We start from the raw sequence: 26,771 nt of genomic DNA, 5'->3' as shown, positions 1-26,771 counted from the left end.
GTCAACCACAGCATCATGGGGCCACCAGAACCCAATGGAGAAGATCAGAACCCAACCAAGGAGGATCTAGGAGATCTCTAGGGCCAAGAGGAGGATCATGGGGCCACCAGAACCTAATGGAGAAGATCAGAACCCAACCAAGGAGGATCTAGGAGATCTCTAGGGCCAAGAGGAGGATCATGGGGCCACCAGAACCCAATGGAGAAGATCAGAACCCAACCAAGGAGGATCTAGGAGATCTGTAGGATCAAGAGGAGGATGATGGGGCCACCAGAACCCCATGGAGAAGATCAGAACCCAACCAAGGAGGATGTAGGAGATCTATAGGGCCAAGAGGAGCATCACGGGGCCACCAGAACCCCATGGAGAAGATCAGAACCCAACTAAGGAGGATCTAGGAGACCTATAGCGTCAACCACAGCATCATGGGGCCACCAGAACCCAATGGAGAAGCCCGAAACCCACCAGAAACCCAACCAAGGAGGATCTAGGAGATCTGTAGGATCAAGAGGAGGATGATGGGGCCACCAGAACCCAATGGAGAAGATCAGAAGCCAACCAAGGAGGATCTAGGAGATCTCTAGGGCCAAGAGGAGGATCCGGGGCCACCAGAACCCCATGGAGAAGATCAGAACCCAACCAAGGAGGATCTAGGAGATCTATAGTGTCAAGAGGAGGATCATGGGGCACCAGAACCCAATGGAGAAGATCAGAACCCACCAGAAACCCAACCAAGGAGGATCTAGGAGATCTATAGGGCCAAGAGGAGGATGATGGGGCCACCAGAACCCAATGGAGAAGATCAGAACCCACCAGAAACCCAACCAAGGAGGAGATCTAGGAGATCTATAGGGCCAAGAGGAGGATCATGGGGCCACCAGAACCCAATGGAGAAGATCAGAACCCAACAGAAACCCAACCAAGGAGGATGTAGGAGATCTATAGGATCTAGAGGAGCATCACGGGGCCACCAGAACCCTATGGAGAAGATCAGAACCCAACCAAGGAGGATCTAGGAGATCTATAGGGCCAAGAGGAGGATCACGGGGCCACCAGAACCTAATGGAGAAGATCAGAACCCAACCAAGGAGGATCTAGGAGATCTATAGGGCCAAGAGGAGTATCACGGGGCCACCAGAACCCTATGGAGAAGATGAGAACCCAACAGAAACCCAACTAAGGAGGATGTAGGAGATCTATAGGATCTAGAGGAGCATCACGGGGCCACCAGAACCCCATGGAGAAGATCAGAACCCAACTAAGGAGGATCTAGGAGATCTATAGGGCCAAGAGGAGCATCACGGGGCCACCAGAACTGTATGGAGAAGATCAGAACCCAACTAAGGAGGATCTAGGAGATCTGTAGGATCAAGAGGAGGATCATGGGGCCACCAGAACCCTATGGAGAAGATCAGAACCCAACTAAGGAGGATGTAGAAGACCTATAGGGTCAACCACAGCATCATGGGGCCACCAGAACCCAATGGAGAAGATCAGAACCCAACCAAGGAGGATCTAGGAGATCTACAGGGCCAAGAGGAGGATCATGGGGCCACCAGAACCCCATGGAGAAGATCAGAACCCAACCAAGGAGGATCTAGGAGATCTATAGGGCCAAGAGGAGGATCATGGGGCCACCAGAACCCAATGGAGAAGATCAGAACCCAACCACGGAGGATCCAGGAGACCTATAGGGCCAGCAGGAGGCTGATGGGACAGTGGTCGCTGCCCAGCACCCCCTGGCGGATCTTGCTGTCGCAGAGGGCCCCGCGGAGGCGCCGCGACAGCACGAAGTAGTCGAGGCGCCAGCCGGCGTTGCGCCCGCGCGCGCCGCCCAGGTAGGTCCAGAACGTGAAGGCGTTGGGGACCTCCGGGTAGAGGACGCGGAAGGAGTCCACGAAGCCGGCGGCCAGGAGGTCGCTGAAGCCCTGACGCTCCTCGTCGGTGAAGCCGGCCGAGCGGCGGTTGGACTTGGGGTGGCGCAGGTCCAGCTCGGTGTGGGCCACGTTGAGGTCCCCCGCGAGGACCACGGGCTTGAGGGCGTCCAGGCGGGTGAGGTAGGCGCGGAAGGCGGCGTCCCAGCGCTGGCGGTAGTCGAGGCGGCGGAGGCCGCGGCCGGCGTTGGGGACGTAGGCGGCCACCACGTAGAGGGAGGGGAACTCGGCGGTGACCACGCGGCCCTCGGCGTCGTGCTCGGGGTCGCCTGCGGGGAGGACGTGGCGGAGAGGAGATGGAGGAGATGGAGGAGGAGATGGGGGAGATGGACGAGAAGATGGAGGAGATGGGGGAAAAGATGGAGGGGATGGGGGAAAAGATGGAGGAGATGGAGGAGAAGATGGAGGAGATGGAGAAGATGATGGAGGAGATGGAGAAGATGGAGGAGATGGGGGGGAGATGGAGGAGATGGAGAAGATGGAGGAGATGGAGGAGAAGATAGAGAAGAAGATGGAGGAGATGGAGGAGGAGATGGGGGAGATGGAAGAGGAGATGGAGGAGATGGGGGAAAAGATGGAGGAGAGAAGATGGAGGAGATGGAGAAGATGGAGGAGATGGGGGGGGAGATGGAGGAGATGGAGGAGAAGATAGAGAAGAAGATGGAGGAGATGGAGGAGAAGATGGGGGAGATGGAAGAGAAGATGGAGGAGATGGAGGAGAAGATGGAGGAGATGGAGAAGATGGAGGGGATGGAGGAGAAGATGGAGGAGATGGGGGAGAAAATGGAGAAGATGGGGGAGATGGAGAAGATGGAGGAGATGGAGAAGATGGAGGAGAAAAGATGGAAGAGATGGAGGAGAAAATGGAGAAGATGGAGGAGATGGAGGAGATGATGGGGGAGATGGAAGAGATGGAGAAGATGGAGGGGATGAAGGACAGAAGATGGAGGAGATAGAGAAGGAGATGGAGGAGATGGAGAAGATGGAGGAGATGGAGGAGAAAATGGAGAAGGTGGAGGAGAAGATGGGGGAGATGGAGGGGATGGAGGAGATGGGGGAGAAAATGGAGAAGAAGATGGAGGAGATGAAAGAGAAAAGATGGAGGAGATTGAGGAGAAGATGGAGGAGATGGAGGAGAGGGGATGGAGGAGATGGAGAAGAAGATGGAGGAGAACATAGAGAAGAAGATGGAGGAGATGGAGGAGAAGATGGGGGAGATGGAAGAGGAGATGGAGGAGAAGATGGGGGAGATGGAAGAGGAGATGGAGGAGATGGAGTTGAAGATGGAGGAGATAGAGAAGATGGAGGGGATGGAGGAGAAGATGGAGGGGATGGAGAAGATGGAGGAGATGGAGGAGATGGAGAAGATGGAGGGGATGGAGGAGAAGATGGAGGAGATGGAGAAGATGGAGGGGATGGAGGAGAAGATGGAGGAGATGGGGGAGAAAATGGAGAAGATGGGGGAGATGGAGAAGATGGAGGAGATGGAAGAGGAGATGGAGAAGATGGAGGAGAGAAGATGGAAGAGATGGAGGAGAAAATGGAGAAGATGGAGGAGATGGAAGAGGAGATGGAGGAGATGATGGGGGAGATGGAAGAGATGGAGAAGATGGAGGGGATGGAGGACAGAAGATGGAGGAGATGGAGAAGGAGATGAAGGAGATGGAGAAGATGGAGGAGATGGAGGAGATGGAGGAGGAGATGGAGGAGATGGAGGAGGAGATGGAGGAGATGGAGGAGGAGATGGAGGAGGAGATGGAGGAGATGGAGGAGGAGATGGAGGAGGAGATGGAGGAGATGGAGAAGATGGAGGAGATGGAGGAGGAGATGGAGGAGATGGAGGAGGAGATGGAGGAGATGGAGGAGGAGATGGAGGAGGAGATGGAGGAGGAGATGGAGGAGGAGATGGAGGAGATGGAGGAGATGAAAGAGAAAAGATGGAGGAGATGGAGGAGAAGATGGAGGAGATGGAGGAGAGGGGATGGAGGAGATGGAGAAGATGGAGGGGATGGAGGAGATGGGGGAGATGAAGGAGAGAAGATGGAGGAGATGGAGGAGGAGATGGAGGAGATGGAGGAGGAGATGGAGGAGGAGATGGAGGAGATGGAGGAGGAGATGGAGGAGGAGATGGAGGAGATGGAGAAGATGGAGGAGATGGAGGAGGAGATGGAGGAGATGGAGGAGGAGATGGAGGAGATGGAGGAGATGGAGGAGGAGATGGAGGAGGAGATGGAGGAGGAGATGGAGGAGGAGATGGAGGAGATGGAGGAGATGAAAGAGAAAAGATGGAGGAGATGGAGGAGAAGATGGAGGAGATGGAGGAGAGGGGATGGAGGAGATGGAGAAGATGGAGGGGATGGAGGAGATGGGGGAGATGAAGGAGAGAAGATGGAGGAGATGGAGAAGAAGATGGAGGGGATGGAGGAGAAAATGGAGAAGAAGATGCAGGAGATGGGGGAGGAGATGGAGGAGAAGATGGGGAGATGGAGGAGATGGAGAAGATGGAGGAGGAGATGGGGGAGAGAAGATGGAGGAGATGGAGGAGATGGAGGAGATGGAGGTTTGGGGGGAGCATTTGGGGCAGAAAAGGGCGTTTTGGGGCAACGCAGGGCTCAACGGGGCACAGAGGGAGCGTTTTGGGGCAGAAAAGAGAGATTTGGGGGCCACAAGGTGCCATTTTGGAGCGAAAATGGGGCGTTTTGGGGACAGAAAGCGGCATTTTGGGGCGGGAACAGCGCGTTTTGGAGCGAAAATGGGGCGTTTTGGAGCGAAAATGGGGCGTTTTGGAGCGAAAAAGGGGCATTTTGGAGTGAAAAAGTGGCATTTTGGAGCATGGAAAGTGCCTTTGGGAGAAAAAAGTGGCATTTTGGGGCGGAAATAGCGCCTTTTGGAGTGAAAAATTGGCATTTGGAAGTGAAAAAGTGGCACTTAGGAGCAAAAAATATGGCATTTTGGAGTGAAAAGTGGCACTTTGGAGTGAGAAAAGTGTCATTTTTGAGTGAAAGGGGGTATTCTTTAGTGAAAAAAGGGCATTTTTGAGTGAAAAAAGGGCAGTTTTGAGTGAAAAGTGGCACTTGAGTGAGCAATCTGGCATTTTTGATTGAAAAGGGGGTGTTTTGGAGTGAAAAAGGGGCATTTTTGAGTGAAAAGTGGCACTTTGGAGTGAAAAAGTGGCATTTTTGAGGGAAAAAGTGGCATTTTGGAGTGAAAAGTGGCCCCTCCGAGTGAAAAAGTGGCATTTTTGAGTGAAAAGCGGCACTTTGGAGGGAGAAAAGTGTCATTTTTGAGTGAAAATAGGGTATTCTCGAGTGCAAAAATCGCATTTCTGAGTGAAAAGTGGCACTTTGGAGTGACAAAAGGTCATTTTTGAATGAAAAAATGGCATTTTTTAGTGAAAAAGTTGCATTTTTGAGTGAAAATGGGGTATTCTTCAGTGAAAATAGGGCATTTTTGAGTGAAAAAGAGGCGTTTGGGAGCGAAAAAATGGCAATTTGGAATGAAAAAGTGGCGTTTTGGAGCGAAAAAGGGGCATTTTTGAGTGAAAAGTGGCACTTGAGTGAGCAAAGTGGCATTTTTGAATGAAAATGGGGTTTTCTTGAGTGAAAAGTGGTACTTTAGAGTGGGAAAAGTGGCATTCTTGAGAGAAAAAGTGGCATTTTTAAGTGGAAAATGGCATTTTTGAGTGAAAAGTGGCGTTTTGGAGGGGAAAAGGGGCATTTTTGAGTGAAAAATGGCACTTTGCAGTGAGAAAAGTGGCATTTTTGAGTGAAAATGGGGTATTGAGCGAAATAATGGCATTTTTGAGCAAAAAAGTGGCACTTTGGAGCAAGAAAAGTGGAATTCTTGAGTGAAAAAGTGGCATTTTTGAGTGAAAAAGCGGTGTTTGGAGTGAAAAAGGGGCATTTTTGAGTGAAAAGCGGCACTTCGAAGTGAGAAAATGGCATTTCTGACTGAAAAGGGGGCATTTTTGAGCGAAAAAGTGGCATTTTGCAGTGAAAAACGGCATTTTTGAGCAAAAAAGGGGAATTTGTGAGCGAAAAGAGGCACTTTGGGGCGAGAAAAGTCGCATTTTGAGTGAAAAAGGGGCATTTTGGAGCGAGAAAGGCGGCCTTTCTGAGAGAGAAAAAGGGCATTTTGCAGGAGAAAAGTGGCATTTTGAGGTGAAAAGCAGCATTTTGAACAGAAAAGGGCAGTTTTGTGCAGAAAAGTGGCATTTTGAGCAGAAAAGCAGCATTTTGGAGCATAAAGTGGCATTTTGGCACAGCCGAGCGGAGTTTTGGGGCAGAAAAGCGACGTTTTCGTGTAGCTGAGCGACATTTTGGGGAAGAAAAGCAGCATTTTTGTGCAAAAAAAGTGGCATTTTGAGCAGAAAAGTGCCAATTTGGAGGAGAAAAGCGGCATTTGGGGCACAAAATTGGCATTTTCACGCAGTCAAGTGGTGTTTTGGGACAGATAAGCTGCATTTTGGAACAAAAAAGCTGCATTTTGGAGCAGAAAGTGGCATTTTGGAGGAGAAAAGGAGCATTTTGGGGCAGAAAAGCAGCATTTTGCGCAGAGAAGCGGCATTTTGGGGCACAAAAGCGGCATTTTGAGCAAAAAAGCGGCATATTTGAGCAGAAAAGTGACATTTTGAGCAGAAAAGTGGCAATTTGGAACAGGACAGCGGCATTTTGGAGCAGAAAAGCAGCATTTTGGAACAGAAAAGGGGCATTTTGAGAAGGAAAATGGCATTTTGGGACAGAAAAGCAGCATTTGGAGCAGAAAAGTGCCATTTTGGGAGAGAAAAGAGGCATTTTGGCTCAAAGAAGCGGCATTTTGGAGCAGAAAAGCTCCATTCTGAGCAGCAAAGTGGAATTCTGGAGCAGAAAAGCGCCGTTTTGGAGCAGAAAAAGGGCATTCTGGAGTAGAAAAGCGCCGTTTTGGGGAGAAAAGCCACATTTTGGGGCAGCAAAGCCCCATTTTGGAGCAGAAAAGGCACATTTTGGAGGACAAAAGCGGCATTTTGAGCAGAAAAGCGCCATTTTGAGCCCCAAGGTGCCATTTTGAGCCCCAAGGCGCCATTTTGAGCCCAAAAGCGCCATTTTGAGCCCAAAGGCGCCATTTTGGAGCAGCAAAGCCGCATTTTGGTGCAGAAAAGCGCGTTTTGGCGCAGAAAAGCCGCGTTTTGGCGCTCACCGATGCCGTAGGCCACGCGCAGCGGCTCCGCGCGCGCCAGCCAGCCCCACGTGGCAGAAAACCGCCATTTTGAGCCCCAAGCGCATTTGAGCCCAGGTGCCATTTTGAGCCCAAAAGTGCCATTTTGAGCCCCAAGGCGCCATTTTGAGCAGCAAGACGCCATTTTGAGCCCAAAGGTGCCATTTTGAGCCCAAAGGCGCCATTTTGAGCCCAAAGGCCCCATTTTGGTGCAGAAAAGCCGCGTTTTGGTGCAGAAAAGCCGCGTTTTGGTGCAGAAAAGCCGCGTTTTGGCGCTCACCGATGCCGTAGGCCACGCGCAGCGGCTCCGCGCGCGCCAGCAGCCCCACGTGGCAGAAAACCGCCATTTTGAGCCCCAAAGCGCCATTTTGAGCCCCAAAGCGCCATTTTGAGCCCAAAGGCGCCATTTTGAGCAGCAAGGCGCCATTTTGAGCCCAAGGCGCCATTTTGATCCTAAAGTGCCATTTTGAGCCCAAAGGCGCCATTTTGAGTAGCGAAGCGCCATTTTGAGCCCCAAGGGGCCATTTTGAGCCCAAAAGCGCCACTTTGAGCCCCAAGGCGCCATTTTGAGCCCAAAGGCGCCATTTTGAGCCCCAAGGTGCCATTTTGAGCCCCAAGGTGCCATTTTGGAGCAGCAAAGCCACGTTTTGGTGCAGAAAAGCCGCGTTTTGGTGCAGAAAAGCCGCGTTTTGGCGCAGAAAAGCCGCGTTTTGGCGCTCACCGATGCCGTAGGCCACGCGCAGCGGCTCCGCGCGCGCCAGCAGCCCCACGTGGCAGAAAACCGCCATTTTGAGCCCAAAGGTGCCATTTTGAGCCCAAAAGTGCCATTTTGAGCCCCAAGGCGCCATTTTGAGCCAAAGGCGCCATTTTGACCCCCAAAGCGCCATTTTGACCCCCAAAGCGCCATTTTGAGCCCAAAGGCCCCATTTTGGTGCAGAAAAGCGCGTTTTTGGTGCAGAAAAGCCGCGTTTTGGCGCAGACCCGCGGGGTTTTGGCGCTCACCGATGCCGTAGGCCACGCGCAGCGGCTCCGCGCGCGCCAGCAGCCCCACGTGGCAGAAAACCGCCATTTTGAGCCCCAAGGTGCCATTTTGAGCCCCAAGGCGCTATTTGACCCCCAAAGCGCCATTTTGAGCCCAAAGGCCCCATTTTGGTGCAGAAAAGCGGGTTTTTGGTGCAGAAAAGCCGCGTTTTGGTGCAGAAAAGCCGCGTTTTGGCGCTCACCGATGCCGTAGGCCACGCGCAGCGGCTCCGCGCGCGCCAGCAGCCCCACGCCGCTGTAGCCGCCGCGGCCCTCGGCGCTGGCCCAGAACTGGTGCGGGAGGCCCGGCAGGGCCCGCACGGCCGCCGGCACCGCCGCCTCGGCGCACTTGGTCTCCTGCAGGCACAGCACGTCCGGGGCCTCCTCCTGCACCCACTGCGGGACGGGACGGGCGTCAGGGGGAACATGGCCGCAATGGAGGCCCCATTGGATCACTATGTGGGAATGGATCACTATGTGGCAGGGGGAGCCCTATGGGGAACCCCATGGATCACTATGTGGCAGGGGGGCCCTATGGGGAACCCAATGGATCACTATGTGGCAGGGGAGACCTTATGGGGAACCCAATAGCTCACTATATGGCAATGGATCACTATGTGGCAGGGGGCTCCCTATGGGGGCTCCCAATGGCTCCCTATTTGGCAGGGGCTCCCTATGGGGATCCCAATGGCTCCCTATTTGGCAGGGGCTCCCTATGGGGATCCCAATGGCTCCCTATTTGGCAAGTGGGTCCCTATGGGGGATCCCAATGGCTCCCTATTTGGCAGGGGGCTCCCTATGGGGCTCCCCATGGCTCCCTATGGGGCAACGGGCAAAACGCGGCTCCCGGTCACCGGGGCCCCCCTCCCAGACACCAGGGACCCCTCCCAGCCCCACGGCTCACTATTTGGCAAGGTGCTCCCTATGGGGCTCCCAATGGCTCCCTATTTGGCAGGGGCTCCCTATGGGGCTCCCAATGGCTCCCTATTTGGCAGGGGGGAAAACGCCTCTCCCGGACACCAGGGACCCCTCCCAGCCCCGGGCCGCCCCATGGCTCACTATTTGGCAAGGGGGTCTCTATGGGGCTCCCAATGGCTCCCTATTTGGCAGGGGGGAACATGTGGCTCCCAGACCCCAGGACCGCTTCCCAGCCCCGGTCTGCCCCCCACGGCTCCCTATTTGGCAAGGGGCTCCCTATGGGGCTCCCAATGGCTCACTATTTGGCAACGGGCAAAACGTGGCTCCCGGACGCCGGGGCCCCCTCCCGGTCACCGGGGCCCCCCTCCCGGCCCCCGGGGCCCCCCCTCACCTTGAGCGCGTCCTTGCGCACCCACCCTATGGCTCCCTATTTGGCAGGGGCTCCCTATGGGGATCCCAATGGCTCCCTATTTGGCAGGGGCTCCCTATGGGGCTCCCAATGGCTCCCTATTTGGCAGGGGCTCCCTATGGGGCTCCCAATGGCTCCCTATTTGGCAGGGGGCTCCCTATGGGGATCCCAATGGCTCCCTATTTGGCAGGGGCTCCCTATGGGGCTCCCAATGGCTCCCTATTTGGCAGGGGCTCCCTATGGGGCTCCCTATGGCTCCCTATTTGGCAGGGGCTCCCTATGGGGCTCCCAATGGCTCACTATTTGGCAACGGGCGAAACGCGGCTCCCGGACGCCGGGGCCCCCCTCCCGGCCGCCGGGGCCCCCCCTCACCTTGAGCGCGTCCTTGCGCACCCACCCTATGGCTCCCTATTTGGCAGGGGCTCCCTATGGGGCTCCCAATGGCTCCCTATTTGGCAGGGGGCTCCGAGACACCAGGGCCCCTTCCCAGCCCCCAGTCCACCCCATGGCTCACTATTTGGCAAGGTGCTCCCTATGGGGCTCCCAATGGCTCCCTATTTGGCAAGGGGGAAAACGCCTCTCCCGGACACCAGGGACCCCTCCCAGCCCCATGGCTCACTATTTGGCAAGGGGGTCTCTATGGGGCTCCCAATGGCTCCCTATTTGGCAGGGGGGAAAACACAGCTCCCAGACCCCAGGACCCCTTCCCAGCCCCGGTCTACCCCCCATGGCTCACTATTTGGCAAGGGGCTCCCTATGGGGCTCCCAATGGCTCACTATTTGGCAACGGGCAAAACGCGGCTCCCGGACGCCGGGGCCCCCTCCCGGACGCCGGGGCCCCCCTCCCGGTCACCAGGGCCCCCCCCCCGGCCCCCGGGTCCCCCCTCACCTTGAGCGCGTCCTTGCGCACCCACGCGCGCAGCCCGTCCACGTTCCACGAGGCCACGCGGAGGCTGCAGCGCCCCCCGCCCGGGGCCTCCAGCCGCTCCGGGGGGTCCTCGTAGGCCCCCCCCGGCGGGGGGAGGGGCGCGGGGGGGGGCTTCTTGCGGGCGGGGCCTGGGGGGGAGAAAGGAGGGGGTTGGGGGGGCGCGCGGAGACATAGGGACCCATTGGGACCCATAGAGACCATAGGGACCCATAGGGACCCATAGAGACCCATGGGGACCCATAGGGACCCATAGGGACCATAGGGACCCATAGGGACCCATAGAGACCCATGGGGACCCATAGGGACCCATAGGGACCATAGGGACCCATAGGGACCCATAGGGACCCATAGAGACCCATAGGGACCCATAGGGACCCATAGAGCCCCACAGGGACCCATAGGGACCCATAGGGACCCATAGAGACCCATTGGGACCCATAGGGACCCATAGGGACCCATAGGGACCCATGGAGAGACCCATAGAGAGACCCATAGAGACCCATAGAGACCCATAGGGACCCATAGGGACCCATAGGGACCCATGGGGACCCATGGAGACCCATGGAGACCCATAGAGACCCATAGGGACCCATAGGGACCCATAGGGACCCATGGAGACCCATAGAGACCCATAGGGACCCATAGGGACCCATAGGGACCCATAGAGCCCCATTGGGACCCACAGGGACCCACAGGGACCCATAGATTGGCCCATGGAGGCCCATTGGGACCCATAGAGCCCCATAGGGACCCATTGGGACCTATAGATTGGCCCATGGAGCCCCATAGGGACCATAGGGACCCATATATTCGTCCACAGAGGCCCATGGAGCCCCATAGGGACCCATATATTGGTCCATAGGGACCCATAAGGACCCATAGGGACCCTAGGGACCCATAGATTGGTCCATGGAGGCCCATTGGGACCCATAGAGCCCCATAGGGACCCATTGGGACCTATAGATTGGCCCATGGAGCCCCATAGGGACCCATATATTGGTCCATAGGGACCCATAAGGACCCATAGAGCCCCATAGGGACCCATTGGGACCCATATATTGGTCCACAGAGGCTCATGGAGCCCCGTAGGGACCATAGGGACCCATATATTGGTTCATAGAGCTCCATAGGGACCCATATATTGGTCCATAGAGTCCCATAGAGCCCCATAGGGACCACTGGGACCCATAGATTGGTCCATAGGGCCCCATAGGCCCCATAGGGATCTATATATTGGTCCACAGAGCCCCATAGGGACCCATACACCCCATAGGGACCCATATATTGGTCCATGGAGCCTCATGGAGCCCCAAAGAGCCCCATATAGCCCCACAGGGACCCATATAATGGTCCATAGAGCCCCATAGGGACCCATAGAGCCCCATAGGGACCCATATATGGGTCCACAGAGCCCCATAGAAACCCATATATTAGGCTGTACGTACCCATATAGACCCATAGACGCACAGGGACCCATGGAGTCCCATGCATGGGGCCATACAGCCCCATAGGGACCCATAGAGCCCCATATAGGTGTCCAATAAAGCCCCATAGGATCCAAAGAGCCCCATATATTGGGCCATACAGCCCCATAGGGGCCCATATATTGGTCCATAAAGCCCCATAGGGGCCCATAAAGGCCCATCGAGCCCCATATATGGGTCCATACAGCCCCATAGAGCCTCATAGAGCCCCATACATAGGTCTATACAGCTCCACAGACCCCCTAGGGACCCGTAGAGCCCCATAGAGTCCCATATAGGGACCCATAGAGCCCCATAGATCCTCATAGGGACCCGTAGAGCCCCATAGAGTCCCCTATATGGGGCCATAGAGCCCCATAGATCCTCATAGGGACCCATAGAGCCCCATAGGGAGCCATAGGGACCCACCTATTGCTCTATACAGCCCCATAGACCCCATAGGGACTCATAGAGCCCCATATATGGGTCAATCCAGCCCCATAGAGCCCCATAGACCCCATAAGGACTCATAGAGCCCCATATATGGGTCAATCCAGCCCCATAGAACCCCATAGAGCCCCATATATGGGTCCCTCCAGCCCCATAGAGCCCCATAGACCCCATAGGGGCCCACGGAGGACCACGTGCCCCCCCCCCCCCCGACGGCCATAGAGCCCCACACGCTGCCCTAGCGCGCCCCCCCCCCCAGGCCCGTTTCCGGTCCCCACCGGCCGGCGCCTCTTCCGCTTCCGGTTCCGCCGCGGCGGCCCCGTCGCCGCCGCCGCCGCCCGCCGCCTCCTTCCTGCCGCGCTTCGGCATGGCTGCCCCGCCCCTTCCGCCGCGCCGCCCCGCCCCTTCCGCCGCGCCGCCCCACCAATCAGCGCGCGCCGCGCTCCCCCCGCCCCCTCGCCCGGCGCCGGCCAATCAGCGCGCGCGGCGCCACGCGGGCGGAAGCGGAAGCGCGCGGGCGGAAGCGGGGGCGCGCGGAGGCGGCGGCGGCGGCGCGCGGCGGCCTCGCTCTGACGTCGGCGGTGACGTCGGCGGCGCGGTGTGACGTCATGCCGGTGGTGCTGGGGCTGGAGGGCTCCGCCAACAAGGTGGGGGCGGGGCTGGTGCGCGACGGGCGCGTCCTCAGCAACCCGCGCGCCACCTACGTCACGCCGCCGGGACACGGTGAGGCCCCGCCCCCTGCGCCGTGACGTCAGCGCGCGCGGGGAACCCCCCCACACACACACACACACCGGGGCGCGGAGGGGGGGGGGAGCGGAGGAGGGTTTGTGACGTCACTGCGGCCCCGCCCCCCGGAGGGGAGGGGGGAGCGGAGGGGGGTGGTCGTGACGTCGCGGTAGCCCCGCCCCCTTGTGACGTCAGAGGCACCGGTGGGGGGAGGAGCCGCGGCTCTTCCCCCCCCCCCCACGGGGTGTTTGTGACGTCACTGCGGCCCCGCCCCCCGGGAGGGGAGGGGGGAGCGCAGGGGGGTGTTTGTGACGTCGCGGTAGCCCCGCCCCCTTGTGACGTCAGAGGCACCGGTGGGGGGGGGGGAGCCGCGGTTCTTCCCCGCCCCCCCGGGGTGTTTGTGACGTCACTGCGGCCCCGCCCCCCGGGAGGGGAGGGGGGAGCGGAGGGGGGGTGGTTGTGACGTCGCGGTAGACCCGCCCCCTTGTGACGTCAGAGGCACCGGTGGGGGGGGAGCCGCGGTTCTTCCACCCCCCCACGGGGTGTTTCTGACGTCACTTTGGCCCCGCCCCCGGAGGGGAGGGGGAGCGGAGGGGGTGTTTGTGACGTCACTTCGGCCCCGCCCCCGGGGGGCGTGTTTGTGACGTCACTTTCACTCCGGGGAGGGGGGAGGCGGGAGCCCACCCGCCCCCCCCCCCCACGGGGCGTTTGTGACGTCACTTCGACTCCGCCCCCTGGGGGGGCAGGGAGGGGAGGGGGGCGTTTGTGACGTCGCGGTAGCCCCGCCCCTCTGTGACGTCAGCGGCACCAGCGGGGGAGGAGGAGGGAGCCGCGGCTCTCCCCCCCCCCCACGGGGCGTTTATGACGTCACTTTGGCTCCACCCCCGGGAGGGGAGGGGGGAGCGGAGGGGGGTGTTTGTGACGTCACGTTGGCCCTGCCCCCCTCGCTGACGTCAGCGCCCCCCCCGGGGCTCCCCCCACCCCATAGTCCCCTATAGGCCCCTGTGTGTGACAGGGGTGACACGGGGTGACATGGGGTGACACGGGGTGACACAGGTGACACAGGGTGACATTGGGTGGCCCCGGTTACACGGGTGGCCCGGGGTCCCATGGGGTGACACGGGGTGACACGTGACACAGGGTGACATGGGGTGACCCGGGTGACATGTGGTGACATGTGAGTGACACGCGATGACACAGGGTGACATGTGAGTGACACGGGGTGACCTGGGTGACACCCGGTGACACAGGGTGATACCAGGTGACATGGGGTGACACAGGGTGACATGGGTGACACATGGTGACATGTGGTGGCACATGGGGTGACACCTGGTGACACATGGTGACACGGGTGACCCCGGTGACATGTGGGTGACACAGGTGACATGTGAGTGACCCTGGTGACACAGGGTGACATGGGTGACACATGGTGACATGGGTGACCCCAGTGACACGTGGGTAACACAGGTGACACAGGGGTGACATGGGTGACACGGGGTGACATGTGAGTGACCCTGGTGACACGGGGTGACACGGGTGACACCTGGTGACACAGGGTGACACAGGGTGACAGGCGGGTGACACCTGGTGACACGTAAGTGACACGCGGTGACACAGGGTGGCGTGCGGGTGACACATGGTGACACAGGGTGACACCTGGTGACACGTGGTGACATGGGTGACACGGGTGACACAGGGTGACACAGGGTGACATGTGAGTGACACACGGTGATATGTGGGTGACACGGGGTGACACGCGGTGACACATGGTGACACAGGGTGACATGTGGGTGACATGGGTGACACGGGTGACACAGGGTGACGTGTGGGCAACACCTGGTGACATGTAGGTGACACGCGATGACACAGGGTGACGTGTGGGTGACACCCGGTGACATGGGTGACACAGGGTGACACGGGGTGACATGTGAGTGACACATGGTGACACCCGGTGACACGCGGTGACACGGGTGACATGGGTGACACAGGGTGACATGTGGGTGACACGTGGTGACATGGGTGACATGGGTGACACAGGGTGACATGTGGGTGACACAGGGTGACATGTGAGTGACACACGGGTGACACAGGGTGACATGTGGGTGACACAGGGTGACACAGGGTGACATGTGGGTGACACCTGGTGACGTGTGAGTGACACACGGGTGACACAGGGTGACACAGGGTGACGTGTGAGTGACACACGGGTGACACCCGGTGACACGTGGTGACACAGGGTGACACAGGGTGACATGTGGGTGACACATGGTGACGTGTGGGTGACACAGGGTGACACGCAGTGACACATGGTGACACGGGGTGACACGGGGTGATGTGTGAGTGACACACGGGTGACACTTGGTGACACAGGGTGACGTGTGGGTGACACAGGGTGACACGCAGTGACACATGGTGACACGGGGTGACACGGGGTGATGTGTGAGTGACACACGGGTGACACTTGGTGACACAGGGTGACGTGTGGGTGACACAGGGTGACACAGAGTGGCGAGTGGGTGACACAGGGTGACACAGGTGACACATGGTGATACGGGTGACATGGGTGACACATGGTGACATGGGTGACACAGGGTGACGTGTGGGTGACACAGGGTGACACAGGGTGACACAGGTGACACAGGTGACACATGGTGATACAGGTGACACAGGTGACACAGGGTGATACGGGTGACATGGGTGACACAGGGTGACATGGGGTGACATGTGAATGACATGGGTGACACCCGGTGACCCCGGTGACCCCGCTGACCCCGGTGCAGGGTTCACCCCGGCGGGGGCCGCCCGGCACCACCGGGGGCGGCTCCTGGCGCTGGTGGCGGCCGCTCTGCGCGAGGCCAACGTGGAGCCCGGGGACGTCCACGGCGTCGCCTTCACCCGCGGTGAGACCGGGGGGACACGGGTGACACGTGTGTGACATGTGACACGTGTGGGACATGTGTGTGACATGGGACATGTGGGATATGGGACATGTGGGACATGGGACATGTGGGATATGGGATGTGGGATATGGGGGCTCCAGGCCAACGTGGAGCCCGGGGACGTCCACGGCGTCGCCTTCACCCGCGGTGAGACCGGGGGGACATGGGGACACGTGTGTGACACGGGTGGGACACGGGTGGGACATGGGACATGTGGGACATGGGACATGTGGGATATGGGACATGTGGGACATGGGACATGTGGGATATGGGATGTGGGATATGGGGGCTCCAGGCCAACGTGGAGCCCGGGGACGTCCACGGCGTCGCCTTCACCCGCGGTGAGACCGGGGGGACACATGACACGTGTGACATGTGTGGGACATGTGTGACATGTGTGGGACATGGGGGGGACATGGGTGGGACATGGGGGGGACATGGGTGGGACATGGGTGGGACATGGGACACATGGGATGTGGGATATGGGGGACATGGGATACAGGATATAGGGGGGATGTGGGGGCGGACGTGGGACATGGGGACATGGGACATGGGGACATGGGACATGGGGACATGGGGATACATGGGACATGGGGACATGGGGGGACATGGGGACATAGGACATGGGGACACAGGACGGGGGACATGGGAGGGACACATGGGACATGGGGACATGGGACATGGGGACGTGGGACGTGGGAGACACATGGGACAGGGTGACATGGGGACACATGGGACATTGGGGACATGGGACATGGGACATGGGGACATGGGGGACATGGGGACACATGGGACATGGGGACATGGGACATGGGGACACATGGGACTGGGGGACATGGGACATGGGGGGACATGCAACAGGGGGACATGGGACATGGGGACATGGGACAGGGGGACATGGGGGACACATGGAGACAGGGGACATGGGGACACATGGGACTGGGGGACACATGGGACATGGGGGACATGGGACAGGGGGGACATGGGACAGGGGGGACATGGGACATGGGGACATGGGACATGGGGACACATGGGACATGGGAGGGACATGGAACGGGGGGACATGGGACATGGGGACATGGGACAGGGGGACACATGGGACATGGGATATGGAGGGAACATGTGACATCGGGGGAGGGGTCAAGTGGCGGGGGGCAACACATGTGACACGGGGGCAACGTGGGACATGGAGGGACATGGGGGGGACTTGTCCTTAGCATGTTCTTAGCATGTTCAGCCGTATCTCCACATGGGGACCTCGTAGGAGGTCGGGGACACCTGGGAGGTGCTTGGGGGACCATGGGGACCCCATAGGACCCCTAAAAGCATCACATGTTCTTAGCATGTTCTTAGCATGTTCAGCCATATCTCCACATAGGGACCTCGTAGGAGGTCGGGGACACCTGGGAGGCGCTCGGGGGGCCATGGGGACCCCATAGGACCTCATAGGAACCCTAAAAGCATCCCATGTTCTTAGCATGTTCTTAGCATGTTCAGCCATATCTCCGCACAGGGACCTTGTGGGACCTCGGGGACACCTGGGGGGCGCTCGGGGGACCCCATAGGACCCCTAAAAGCCCTAAAAACGTCCCATGTTCTTAGCATGTTCTTAGCATGTTCTTAGCATGTTCAGCCATATCTCCGCATAGGGACGTGGTGGGACCTTGGGGACACCTGGGAGGCGCTCGGGGGACCCCATAGGACCCCTAAAAGCCATAAAAACGTCCCATGTTCTTAGCATGTTCTTAGCATGTTCAACTCTATCTCCGCATAGGGACCTTGTAGGAGGTCGGGGACACCTGGGAGGTGCTTGGGGGACCCCATAGGACCCCATAGGGGCCCTCGAATCGTCCCATGTCCTTAGCATGTCCCTACCCGCGCAGGCCCGGGCATGGGGGCGCCGCTGGCCGCGGTGGCCGCGGTGGCCCGCACGCTGGCCCAGCTGTGGGGCCGCCCCCTGCTGGCCGTGAACCACTGCGTGGGGCACATCGAGATGGGGCGGCTGCTGGGCCGCGCGCGCGACCCCCTCGTGCTCTACGTGAGCGGCGGCAACACGCAGGTGACGGCGCGGGGACGCGGGGGGGCGCGATGGGACGCGATGTGACGCGATGTGACGCGATATGACACGATGTGACGCGATATGACACGATATGATGCGATATGACGCGATATGACACGTGACACGATGTGACACGATATGACACGATATGACATGTTATGACACGTTGTGACACGATGTGACACGATATGACACGATATGACACGATATGATATGACACGTGACACAATATGACACGATATGACACGATATGACATGTTGTGACACGATATGACTCATCATGACACAATATGACATGATATGACACGATATGACACGATATGACACAATATGACAGGATATGACACGTGACACGATGTGACACAATATGACAGGATATGACACGTGACACGATATGACACGATATGACACGATATGACACGATATGACTCGTCATGACACGATATGACACGATATGACACGTGACACGACGTGACAGGATATGACACGATATGACACGTTATGACATGTTGTGACACGATATGACGCGATATGACACGATATGACACGTGACACGATGTGACGCGATATGATGCGATATGACACGTTGTGACACGTTGTGACACGTCATGACACGATATGACACGATATGACACGTTGTGACACGATGTGAGACGATATGACACGATATGACATGATATGACACGATATGACACGTGACACGATGTGACACGTCATGACATGATATGACACGATATGACACATTGTGACACGTTGTGACACGTCATGACATGATATGACACGCCATGACATGGTATGACACGATGTGACACGATATGACACGATATGACACGATGTGACACGATATGACATGTTGAGACAGGATGTGACACGATGTGACACGATATGACATGATATGACATGATATGACACGTTATGACACGTCGTGACACGATATGACACGTGACACAATATGACACAATATGACATGTTATGACATGTTGTGACACGCCATGACACGATATGACACGCCATGACATGGTATGACACGATGTGATATGATATGACATGATGTGATGCGCTATGACACAATATGACATGATATGACATGATATGATGCAATATGACATGATATGACGCGATATGATTTATGACACGCTATGGCACGATATGACATGATATGACACGTTGTGACACGTCATGACACGATATGACACGATATGACACGTTGTGACACGATGTGACACGATATGACATGATATGATGCGATATGACACGTCATGACACAATATGACACGATATGACAGGATATGACACGATATGACACGTGACACGATGTGACACGTTGTGACACGATATGACATGTTATGACACGTTGTGACACAATGTGACACAATGTGACACAATATGACACGATATGACACGTGACACGATGTGACATGATGTGACACGATGTGACGCGATATGACGCGATATGACACAATATGACACGATATGACGCGTTGTGAACGATGTGACACGATATGACACGATATGACGCGATATGACACGATATGACACGTGACACGATGTCACACGATATGACATGATATGACATGGTATGACATGTTATGACACGTCATGACATAATATGACACGCCATGACATGGTATGACACGATGTGACACGATGTGACACGATGTGACACGATATGACATGTTATGACACGATATGACATGCTATGACATATTATGACACGATATGACACAATATGACACAATATGATACGATATGACACGTGACACGATGTGACACGATATGACGCAATATGACACGATATGACACGTTGTGACACGATATGACATGTTATGACATGTTGTGACACGTCATGACACGATGTGACACACCGTGACACGCTATGACATGCCATAACATGTTATGACACGCTATGACACGTTATGACACGCTATGACACGCCGGGACACGCCATGACGGGCCGTAACACGCTATAACGCGCTCTAACATACTCAGTAATGAAGTTATCCCGTGTTATCCCGTGTTATCCCGTGTTATCCCGTGTTATCCCGTGTTATCCCGTGTTATCCCGTGTTTACAGCATTACTGAGTATGTTAGAGCGCGTTATAGCGTCACGGGATAACACGGGGCAGAACATGGGATAACACGGGATAATGTGGGCCAGAACACGGGATAACACGGGATAATGCAGAATAATGTGTGGGAAAGGGAGGTGAAGGGCGATGACACGGGATATAACATGGGGTAACATGCAATAACACGGGATAAGGTGGGATAACATGGGATAAGGTGGGATAACATGGGATAAGGTGGGATAACATGGGATAAGGTGGGATAACGTGAGATAATGGGACAAAATGGGATAAAGGGGGATAATATGGCCTCAAACAGGGTGACACGGGATAACCCGGGATAACCCGGGATAACACACAATAACATGGGATAAGGTGGGATAACATGGGATAAGGTGGGATAACGTGAGATAATGGGACAAAATGGGATAAAGGGGGATAATATGGGCTCAAACAGGGTGACACGGGATAACACAGGATAACCCGGGATAACACACAATAACATGGGATAAGGTGGGATAACATGGGATAAGGTGGGATAACGTGAGATAATGGGACAAAATGGGATAAAGGGGGATAATATGGGCTCAAACAGGGTGACACGGGATAACACAGGATAACCCGGGATAACACACAATAACATGGGATAAGGTGGGATAACATGGGATAAGGTGGGATAACGTGAGATAATGGGACAAAATGGGATAAAGGGGGATAATATGGCCTCAAACAGGGTGACACGGGATAACACAGGATAACACGGGATAACACACAATAACATGGGATAAGGTGGGATAACATGGGATAAGGTGGGATAACGTGAGATAATGGGACAAAATGGGATAAAGGGGGATAATATGGCCTCAAACAGGGTGACACGGGATAACCCGGGATAACCCGGGATAACACACAATAACATGGGATAAGGTGGGATAACATGGGATAAGGTGGGATAACGTGAGATAATGGGACAAAATGGGATAAAGGGGGATAATATGGCCTCAAACAGGGTGACACGGGATAACCCGGGATAACACACAATAACATGGGATAAGGTGGGATAACATGGGATAAGGTGGGATAATGGGGGATAAAATGGGATAAAGGGGGACAAAATGGGATAAAGGGGGATAATATGGCCTCAAACAGGGTGACACGGGATAACACAGGATAACACGGGATAACACACAATAACATGGGATAAGGTGGGATAACATAGGATAAGGTGGGATAATGGGGGATAAAATGGGATAAAGGGGGGTAATATGGGATAAAGGGGGGTAATAGGGGATAAAGGGGGGTAATATGGGCTCAAACAGGGTGACACGGGATAACCCGGGATAACCCGGGATAACCCGCGTGTCCCCCCCCCCCCCCCAGGTCATCGCCTTCTCCCGGCGCCGCTACCGGATCCTGGGGGAGACCCTGGACGTGGCCGTGGGCAACTGCCTGGACCGGCTGGCGCGGGCGCTGCGGGTACCCGTGGGGCGCTATGGGGCGCTATGGGGCGGGAGGGCGCTATGGGGCAGCCCCATGGGGCGCTATGGGGCAATGGATCACTATTTGGCAAGGGGCTCCCTATGGGGATCCCAATGGCTCCCTATTTGGCAAGGGGCTCCCTATGGGGCTCCCAATGGCTCCCTATTTGGCAGGGGCTCCCTATGGGGATTTCAGTGGCTCCCTATTTGGCAGGGGGCTCCCTATGGGGCTCCCAATGGCTCCCTATTTGGCAGGGGCTCCCTATGGGGCTCCCAATGGCTCCCTATTTGGCAGGGGCTCCCTATGGGGCAGCCCCATGGATCACTATTTGGCAAGGGGCTCCCTATGGGGCTCCCAATGGCTCCCTATTTGGCAGGGGCTCCCTATGGGGCTCCCAATGGCTCCCTATTTGGCAGGGGCTCCCTATGGGGCAGCCCCATGGATCACTATTTGGCAAGGGGCTCCCTATGGGGCTCCCAATGGCTCCCTATTTGGCAGGGGGTTCCCTGTGGGGATCCCAATGGCTCCCTATTTGGCAAGGGGCTCCCTATGGGGCTCCCAATGGCTCCCTATTTGGCAGGGGCTCCCTATGGGGTTCCCAATGGCTCCCTATTTGGCAGGGGCTCCCTATGGGGCAGCCCTATGGATCACTATTTGGCAGGGGGCTCCCTATGGGGCTCCCAATGGCTCCCTATTTGGCAGGGGCTCCCTATGGGGATCCCAATGGCTCCCTATTTGGCAATGGGGCCAACGGGGCTCCCGGACGCCGGGGCCCCTCTAACCCCCCCTCTTTCCCCTTCCTTCCCCCCCGCAGATCTCCAATGACCCCAGTCCCGGCTACAACATCGAGCAACTGGCCAAGAAGTGAGTGGGGCCGGCCCGGACGCCGGGGCCCCTTCCCGGACACCGGGGCCCCTTCCCGGACGCCGGGGCCCCTTCCCGGACGCCGGGGCCCCTCTTTGGGGGATCCCCATGGGGCAACTGGGGGCTTTTCCAGGGGGACGAAGCTGCTGGAGCTGCCCTACGTGGTGAAGGGCCTGGACGTCTCCTTCTCCGGCCTCCTGTCCCACCTGGAGGTGAGGAGGGGCCCCGGCGTCCGGGAAAGGGGCCCCGGCGTCCGGGAGACCCGTTTTTCCCGTTGCCAAATAGGGAGCCATGGGGATCCCCATAGGGAGCCCCCTGCCAAATAGGGAGCCATTGGGATCCCCCATAGGGAGCCCCCTGCCAAATAGGGAGCCATTGGGAGCCCCATAGGGAGCCCCTTGCCAAATAGGGAGCCATTGGGAGCCCCATAGGGACCCCCTGCCAAATAGGGAGCCATTGGGAGCCCCATAGGGAGCCCCTGCCAAATAGGGAGCCATTGGGATCCCCATAGGGACCCCCTGCCAAATAGGGAGCCATTGGGAGCCCCATAGGGAGCCCCTGCCAAATAGGGAGCCATTGGGAGCCCCATAGGGAACCCCCTGCCAAATAGGGAGCCATTGGGAGCCCCATAGGGAGCCCCCTGCCAAATAGGGAGCCATTGGGAGCCCCATAGGGACCCCCTGCCAAATAGGGAGCCATTGGGATCCCCATAGGAAGCCCCTGCCAAATAGGGAGCCTTTGAAATCCCCATAGGGACCCCCTGCCATATAGTGATCCATGGGGCTGCCCCATAGGGCTCCCCTGCCCCATAGCGCCCCATAGGGCCGTGGGGCTCCGGGAAGGGGCCCAGGCGTCCGGTTACCCCCCGCAGGCGGCGGCTCCGCAGCTCCTGGCGTCGGGGGAGGCGTCCGTGGAGGATCTCTGCTTCTCCCTGCAGGTCAGTATTAATGAGTATTAACGAGTATTAATGAGTATTAGTGAGCACTAATGAGCCCAGTGCATATTCATTAGTGTTATTGGGTATTATGAGGTCTATGGGGCACTAATGAGTATCAAGGGGTATTAACAAGTACTATGGGCCCAGGGGGGTAAGTAATGACCATTAATACTCATCAATACCCAATTGAGTATTAATGAGTATTAGGGGGTACTGACAGGCATTACTGCCCCCAGGAGGTATTAATGGGTACTAATGAGTATTAATGTTTATTAATGACTATTAAGAGCCCCATAGGCTCTTAATGGGCATTATTGGCTGTGTGGGATGCTAATAAGGACTTATGGGTATTAATGAGCATCAAGAGCCCCATAGAGTCTTTATGAGTATTAATGGGTATTAATGAACATTAATAACCCCATAGGGTGTTACTGGCCATAATTGGGTATTATTGGCTGCATAGAGTAGTAATTAGTTTTAATGGATATTAATGAGCATTAGTAGCCTCATGGGGTACTAATAAGTATTAATGCATAATATTGGGCATTAATGGCCGCATGGAATGTTAATTGGTATTATTGGGTATTGTTAGCTCCACGGGGTACTAACGAGTGCTAATGAATACTAAAGGGCCATACTGGCTCCAGGGAGCATTAATGGGTGCTAATGAGTGCTGATGAGTACTAAAGGGCAATACTGGTTCCAGGGAGTATTAATGGGTACTAATGAGTGCTAATGAGTATTAAAGGGCCATACTGGTTCCAGGGAATATTAATGGGTCCTAACGAGTGCTAATGAATATTAAAGGGCCATACTGGTTCCAGGGAGTATTAATGGGTACTAATGAGTGCTAAAGAGTATTAAAGGGCAATACTGGTTCTAGGGAGCATTTATGGGTCCTAATGAGTGCTAATGAATATTAAAGGGCAATCCTGGCTCCAGGGAATATTAATGGGTACTAATGAGTGCTAAAGAGTATTAAAGGGCCATACTGGTTCCAGGGGGTATTAATGGGTCCTAACGAGTGCTAATGAGTATTAAAGGGCAATACTGGCTCAAGGGAGCATTAACGGGTACCAATGAGTATTAATGGGTATCGATGAGTATTAATGGGTACCAATGAGTATTAAAGGGCAATACTGGTCCCATGGGGTATTAGTGGGTATCACTGAGTATTAATGGGTACTAATGAGTATTAATGAGTATTAAAGGGCGATGCTTGCCCCATGGGGTATTAGTGGGTATTAGTGTGTGTTAATGGGTACTAATGAGTATTAATGAGTATTAATGAGTATTAATGGCCCCGCAGGAGACGGTGTTCGCAATGCTGGTGGAGGTGACGGAGCGGGCGGCCGCCCAATGCCGTTCCACCGAGGTGCTGCTGGTGGGCGGAGTCGCCTGTACGTGGGCGGCCGGGATTGGTGGGGAGGGAAGGGGAGGGGAGGGGCCCCGGCGTCCGGGCCCCGCCCCCCACGGCGCCGCCCCGCAGGTAACGAGCGGCTGCAGGAGATGATGGGGACCATGTGCAGGGCCCGGGGCGCCCGGCTGTGCGCCATGGACGAGAGGTGAGGGGGCCCCGGCGTCCGGGAGCCCCGTTATCCCCATTGCCAAATAGGGAGCCATTGATTTCCCCATAGGGAGCCCCCTGCCAAATAGGGAGCCATTGGGAGCCCCATAGGGAGGCCCTGCCAAATAGGGAGCCATTGGGAGCCCCATAGGGAGCCCCTGCCAAATAGGGAGCCATTGGGAGCCCCATTGGGAGCCCCTGCCAAATAGGGAGCCATGGGGAGCCCCATAGGGAGCCCCCTGCCAAATAGGGAGCCATTGGGAGCCCCATAGGGAGCCCATTGCCAAATAGGGAGCCATTGGGAGCCCCATAGGGAGCCCCTGCCAAATAGGGAGCCATTGGGATCCCCATAGGGAGCTCATTGCCAAATAGTGATCCATTGGGAGCCCCATAGGGCGCCCCTGCCAAATAGGGAGCCATTGGGAGCCCCATAGGGAGCCCCCTGCCAAATAGGGAGCCATTGGGAGCCCCATAGGGAACAACCTGCCAAATAGGGAGCCATTGGGAGCCCCATAGGGAGCCCCCTGCCAAATAGGGAGCCATTGGGATCCCCATAGGGAGCCCCCTGCCAAATAGGGAGCCATTGGGAGCGCCATAGGGAGCCCCTGCCAAATAGGGAGCCATTGGGATCCCCATAGGGACCCCCTGCCAAATAGGGAGCCATTGGGATCCCCATAGGGAGCCCCCTGCCAAATAGGGAGCCATTGGGAGCCCCATAGGGAGCCCCCTGCCAAATAGGGAGCCATTGGGAGCCCCATAGGGAACAACCTGCCAAATAGGGAGCCATTGGGAGCCCCATAGGGAGCCCCTGCCAAATAGGGAGCCATTGGGAGCCCCATAGGGAACCCCTGCCAAATAGGGAGCCATTGGGAGCCCCATAGGGAACAACCTGCCAAATAGGGAGCCATTGGGAGCCCCATAGGGAACCCCCTGCCAAATAGGGAGCCATTGGGATCCCCATAGGGAGTCCCCTGCCAAATAGGGAGCCATTGGGAGCCCCATAGGGAACCCCTGCCAAATAGGGAGCCATTGGGAGCCCCATAGGGAGCCCCTGCCAAATAGGGAGCCATTGGGAGCCCCATAGGGAGCCCCTGCCAAATAGGGAGCTATTGGGAGCCCCATAGGGAGCCCCCTGCCAAATAGGGAGCCATTGGGATCCCCATAGGGACCCCCTGCCAAATAGTGATCTGTGGGGCGGAGGGGGCCGGGAAGGGGCCCAGGCGTCCGGCTCTCGCAGGTACTGCGTGGACAACGGCGCCATGATCGCCCAGGCCGGCTGGGAGATGCTCCGCGTGGGTCAGGTGACCGACGTGGCCCAATCGGGCGTCACGCAGAGGTGAGCGGGGGTGGGGAAAGGGGGAGGGGCCCGTGCGGGTCCCGCCTCTGACCCCGCCCCCTTTTTCTCTTCCCCCCCCCCCGACCAGGTACCGCACGGACGAGGTCGAGGTCACGTGGCGGGATTGACCCCGCCCCCCCCCGGAGGCTCCGCCCCCTCAATAAAGGCTCCACCCCCCCCCCACACGGCTCCGTCTCTTTTATATGGGGTGGGGGGGTAAAAAGGGGGGGGGGGGGGGGGTTGACAGGATGGCCCGGACGCCTGGGCCCCTTCCTGGAACTCTATGGATCAGTATATGGCAGGGGGGTCCCTATGGGGCAGCCCCATGGATCACTATGTGGCAATGGGTCCCTATGGGGCAGGGGCTCCCTATGGGGCTCCCCATGGCTCCCTATTTGGCAGGGGGTCCCTATGGGGCTCCCAATGGCTCCCTATTTGGCAGGGGCTCCCTATGGGGGATCCCAATGGCTCCCTATTTGGCA

General features: G+C 56.9%; 2 protein-coding genes across 2 annotated transcripts; one reads left to right on the top strand and one right to left on the bottom strand.

Moving 5' to 3' along the window:
* Window positions 1-1,688: 1,688 nt before the first annotated feature.
* Window positions 1,689-12,684, bottom strand: APEX1 (apurinic/apyrimidinic endodeoxyribonuclease 1). Its single transcript, XM_088537881.1, has 4 exons — window positions 12,594-12,684; window positions 10,364-10,530; window positions 8,351-8,543; window positions 1,689-2,203 (listed from the first exon to the last, which is right to left on the bottom strand). The coding sequence occupies exons 1-4, from the start codon at window positions 12,682-12,684 to the stop codon at window positions 1,689-1,691; spliced, it is 966 nt and encodes a 321-aa protein (XP_088394007.1).
* A 237-nt stretch (window positions 12,685-12,921) lies between these two features.
* On the top strand, window positions 12,922-26,468 carry LOC148591277 (tRNA N6-adenosine threonylcarbamoyltransferase-like). Its single transcript, XM_088537884.1, has 11 exons — window positions 12,922-13,038; window positions 15,822-15,941; window positions 17,864-18,039; window positions 21,487-21,582; window positions 22,400-22,449; window positions 22,583-22,661; window positions 23,321-23,386; window positions 24,696-24,786; window positions 24,876-24,951; window positions 26,191-26,289; window positions 26,378-26,468. The coding sequence occupies exons 1-11, from the start codon at window positions 12,924-12,926 to the stop codon at window positions 26,415-26,417; spliced, it is 1,008 nt and encodes a 335-aa protein (XP_088394010.1). The 5' UTR covers window positions 12,922-12,923; the 3' UTR covers window positions 26,418-26,468.
* The last annotated feature ends 303 nt before the right edge of the window (window positions 26,469-26,771 follow it).

The sequence above is a fragment of the Tinamus guttatus genome, unplaced genomic scaffold (assembly GCF_059628265.1).
Source record: "Tinamus guttatus ecotype Peru unplaced genomic scaffold, ASM5962826v1 Tinamus_guttatus_pri_ptg000876l, whole genome shotgun sequence".
Classification (NCBI taxonomy): Eukaryota; Metazoa; Chordata; class Aves; order Tinamiformes; family Tinamidae; genus Tinamus; species Tinamus guttatus.
The sequence above is the reverse complement of the archived record's forward strand: the minus strand, read 5'-3'. Positions and strand labels throughout refer to the sequence as shown.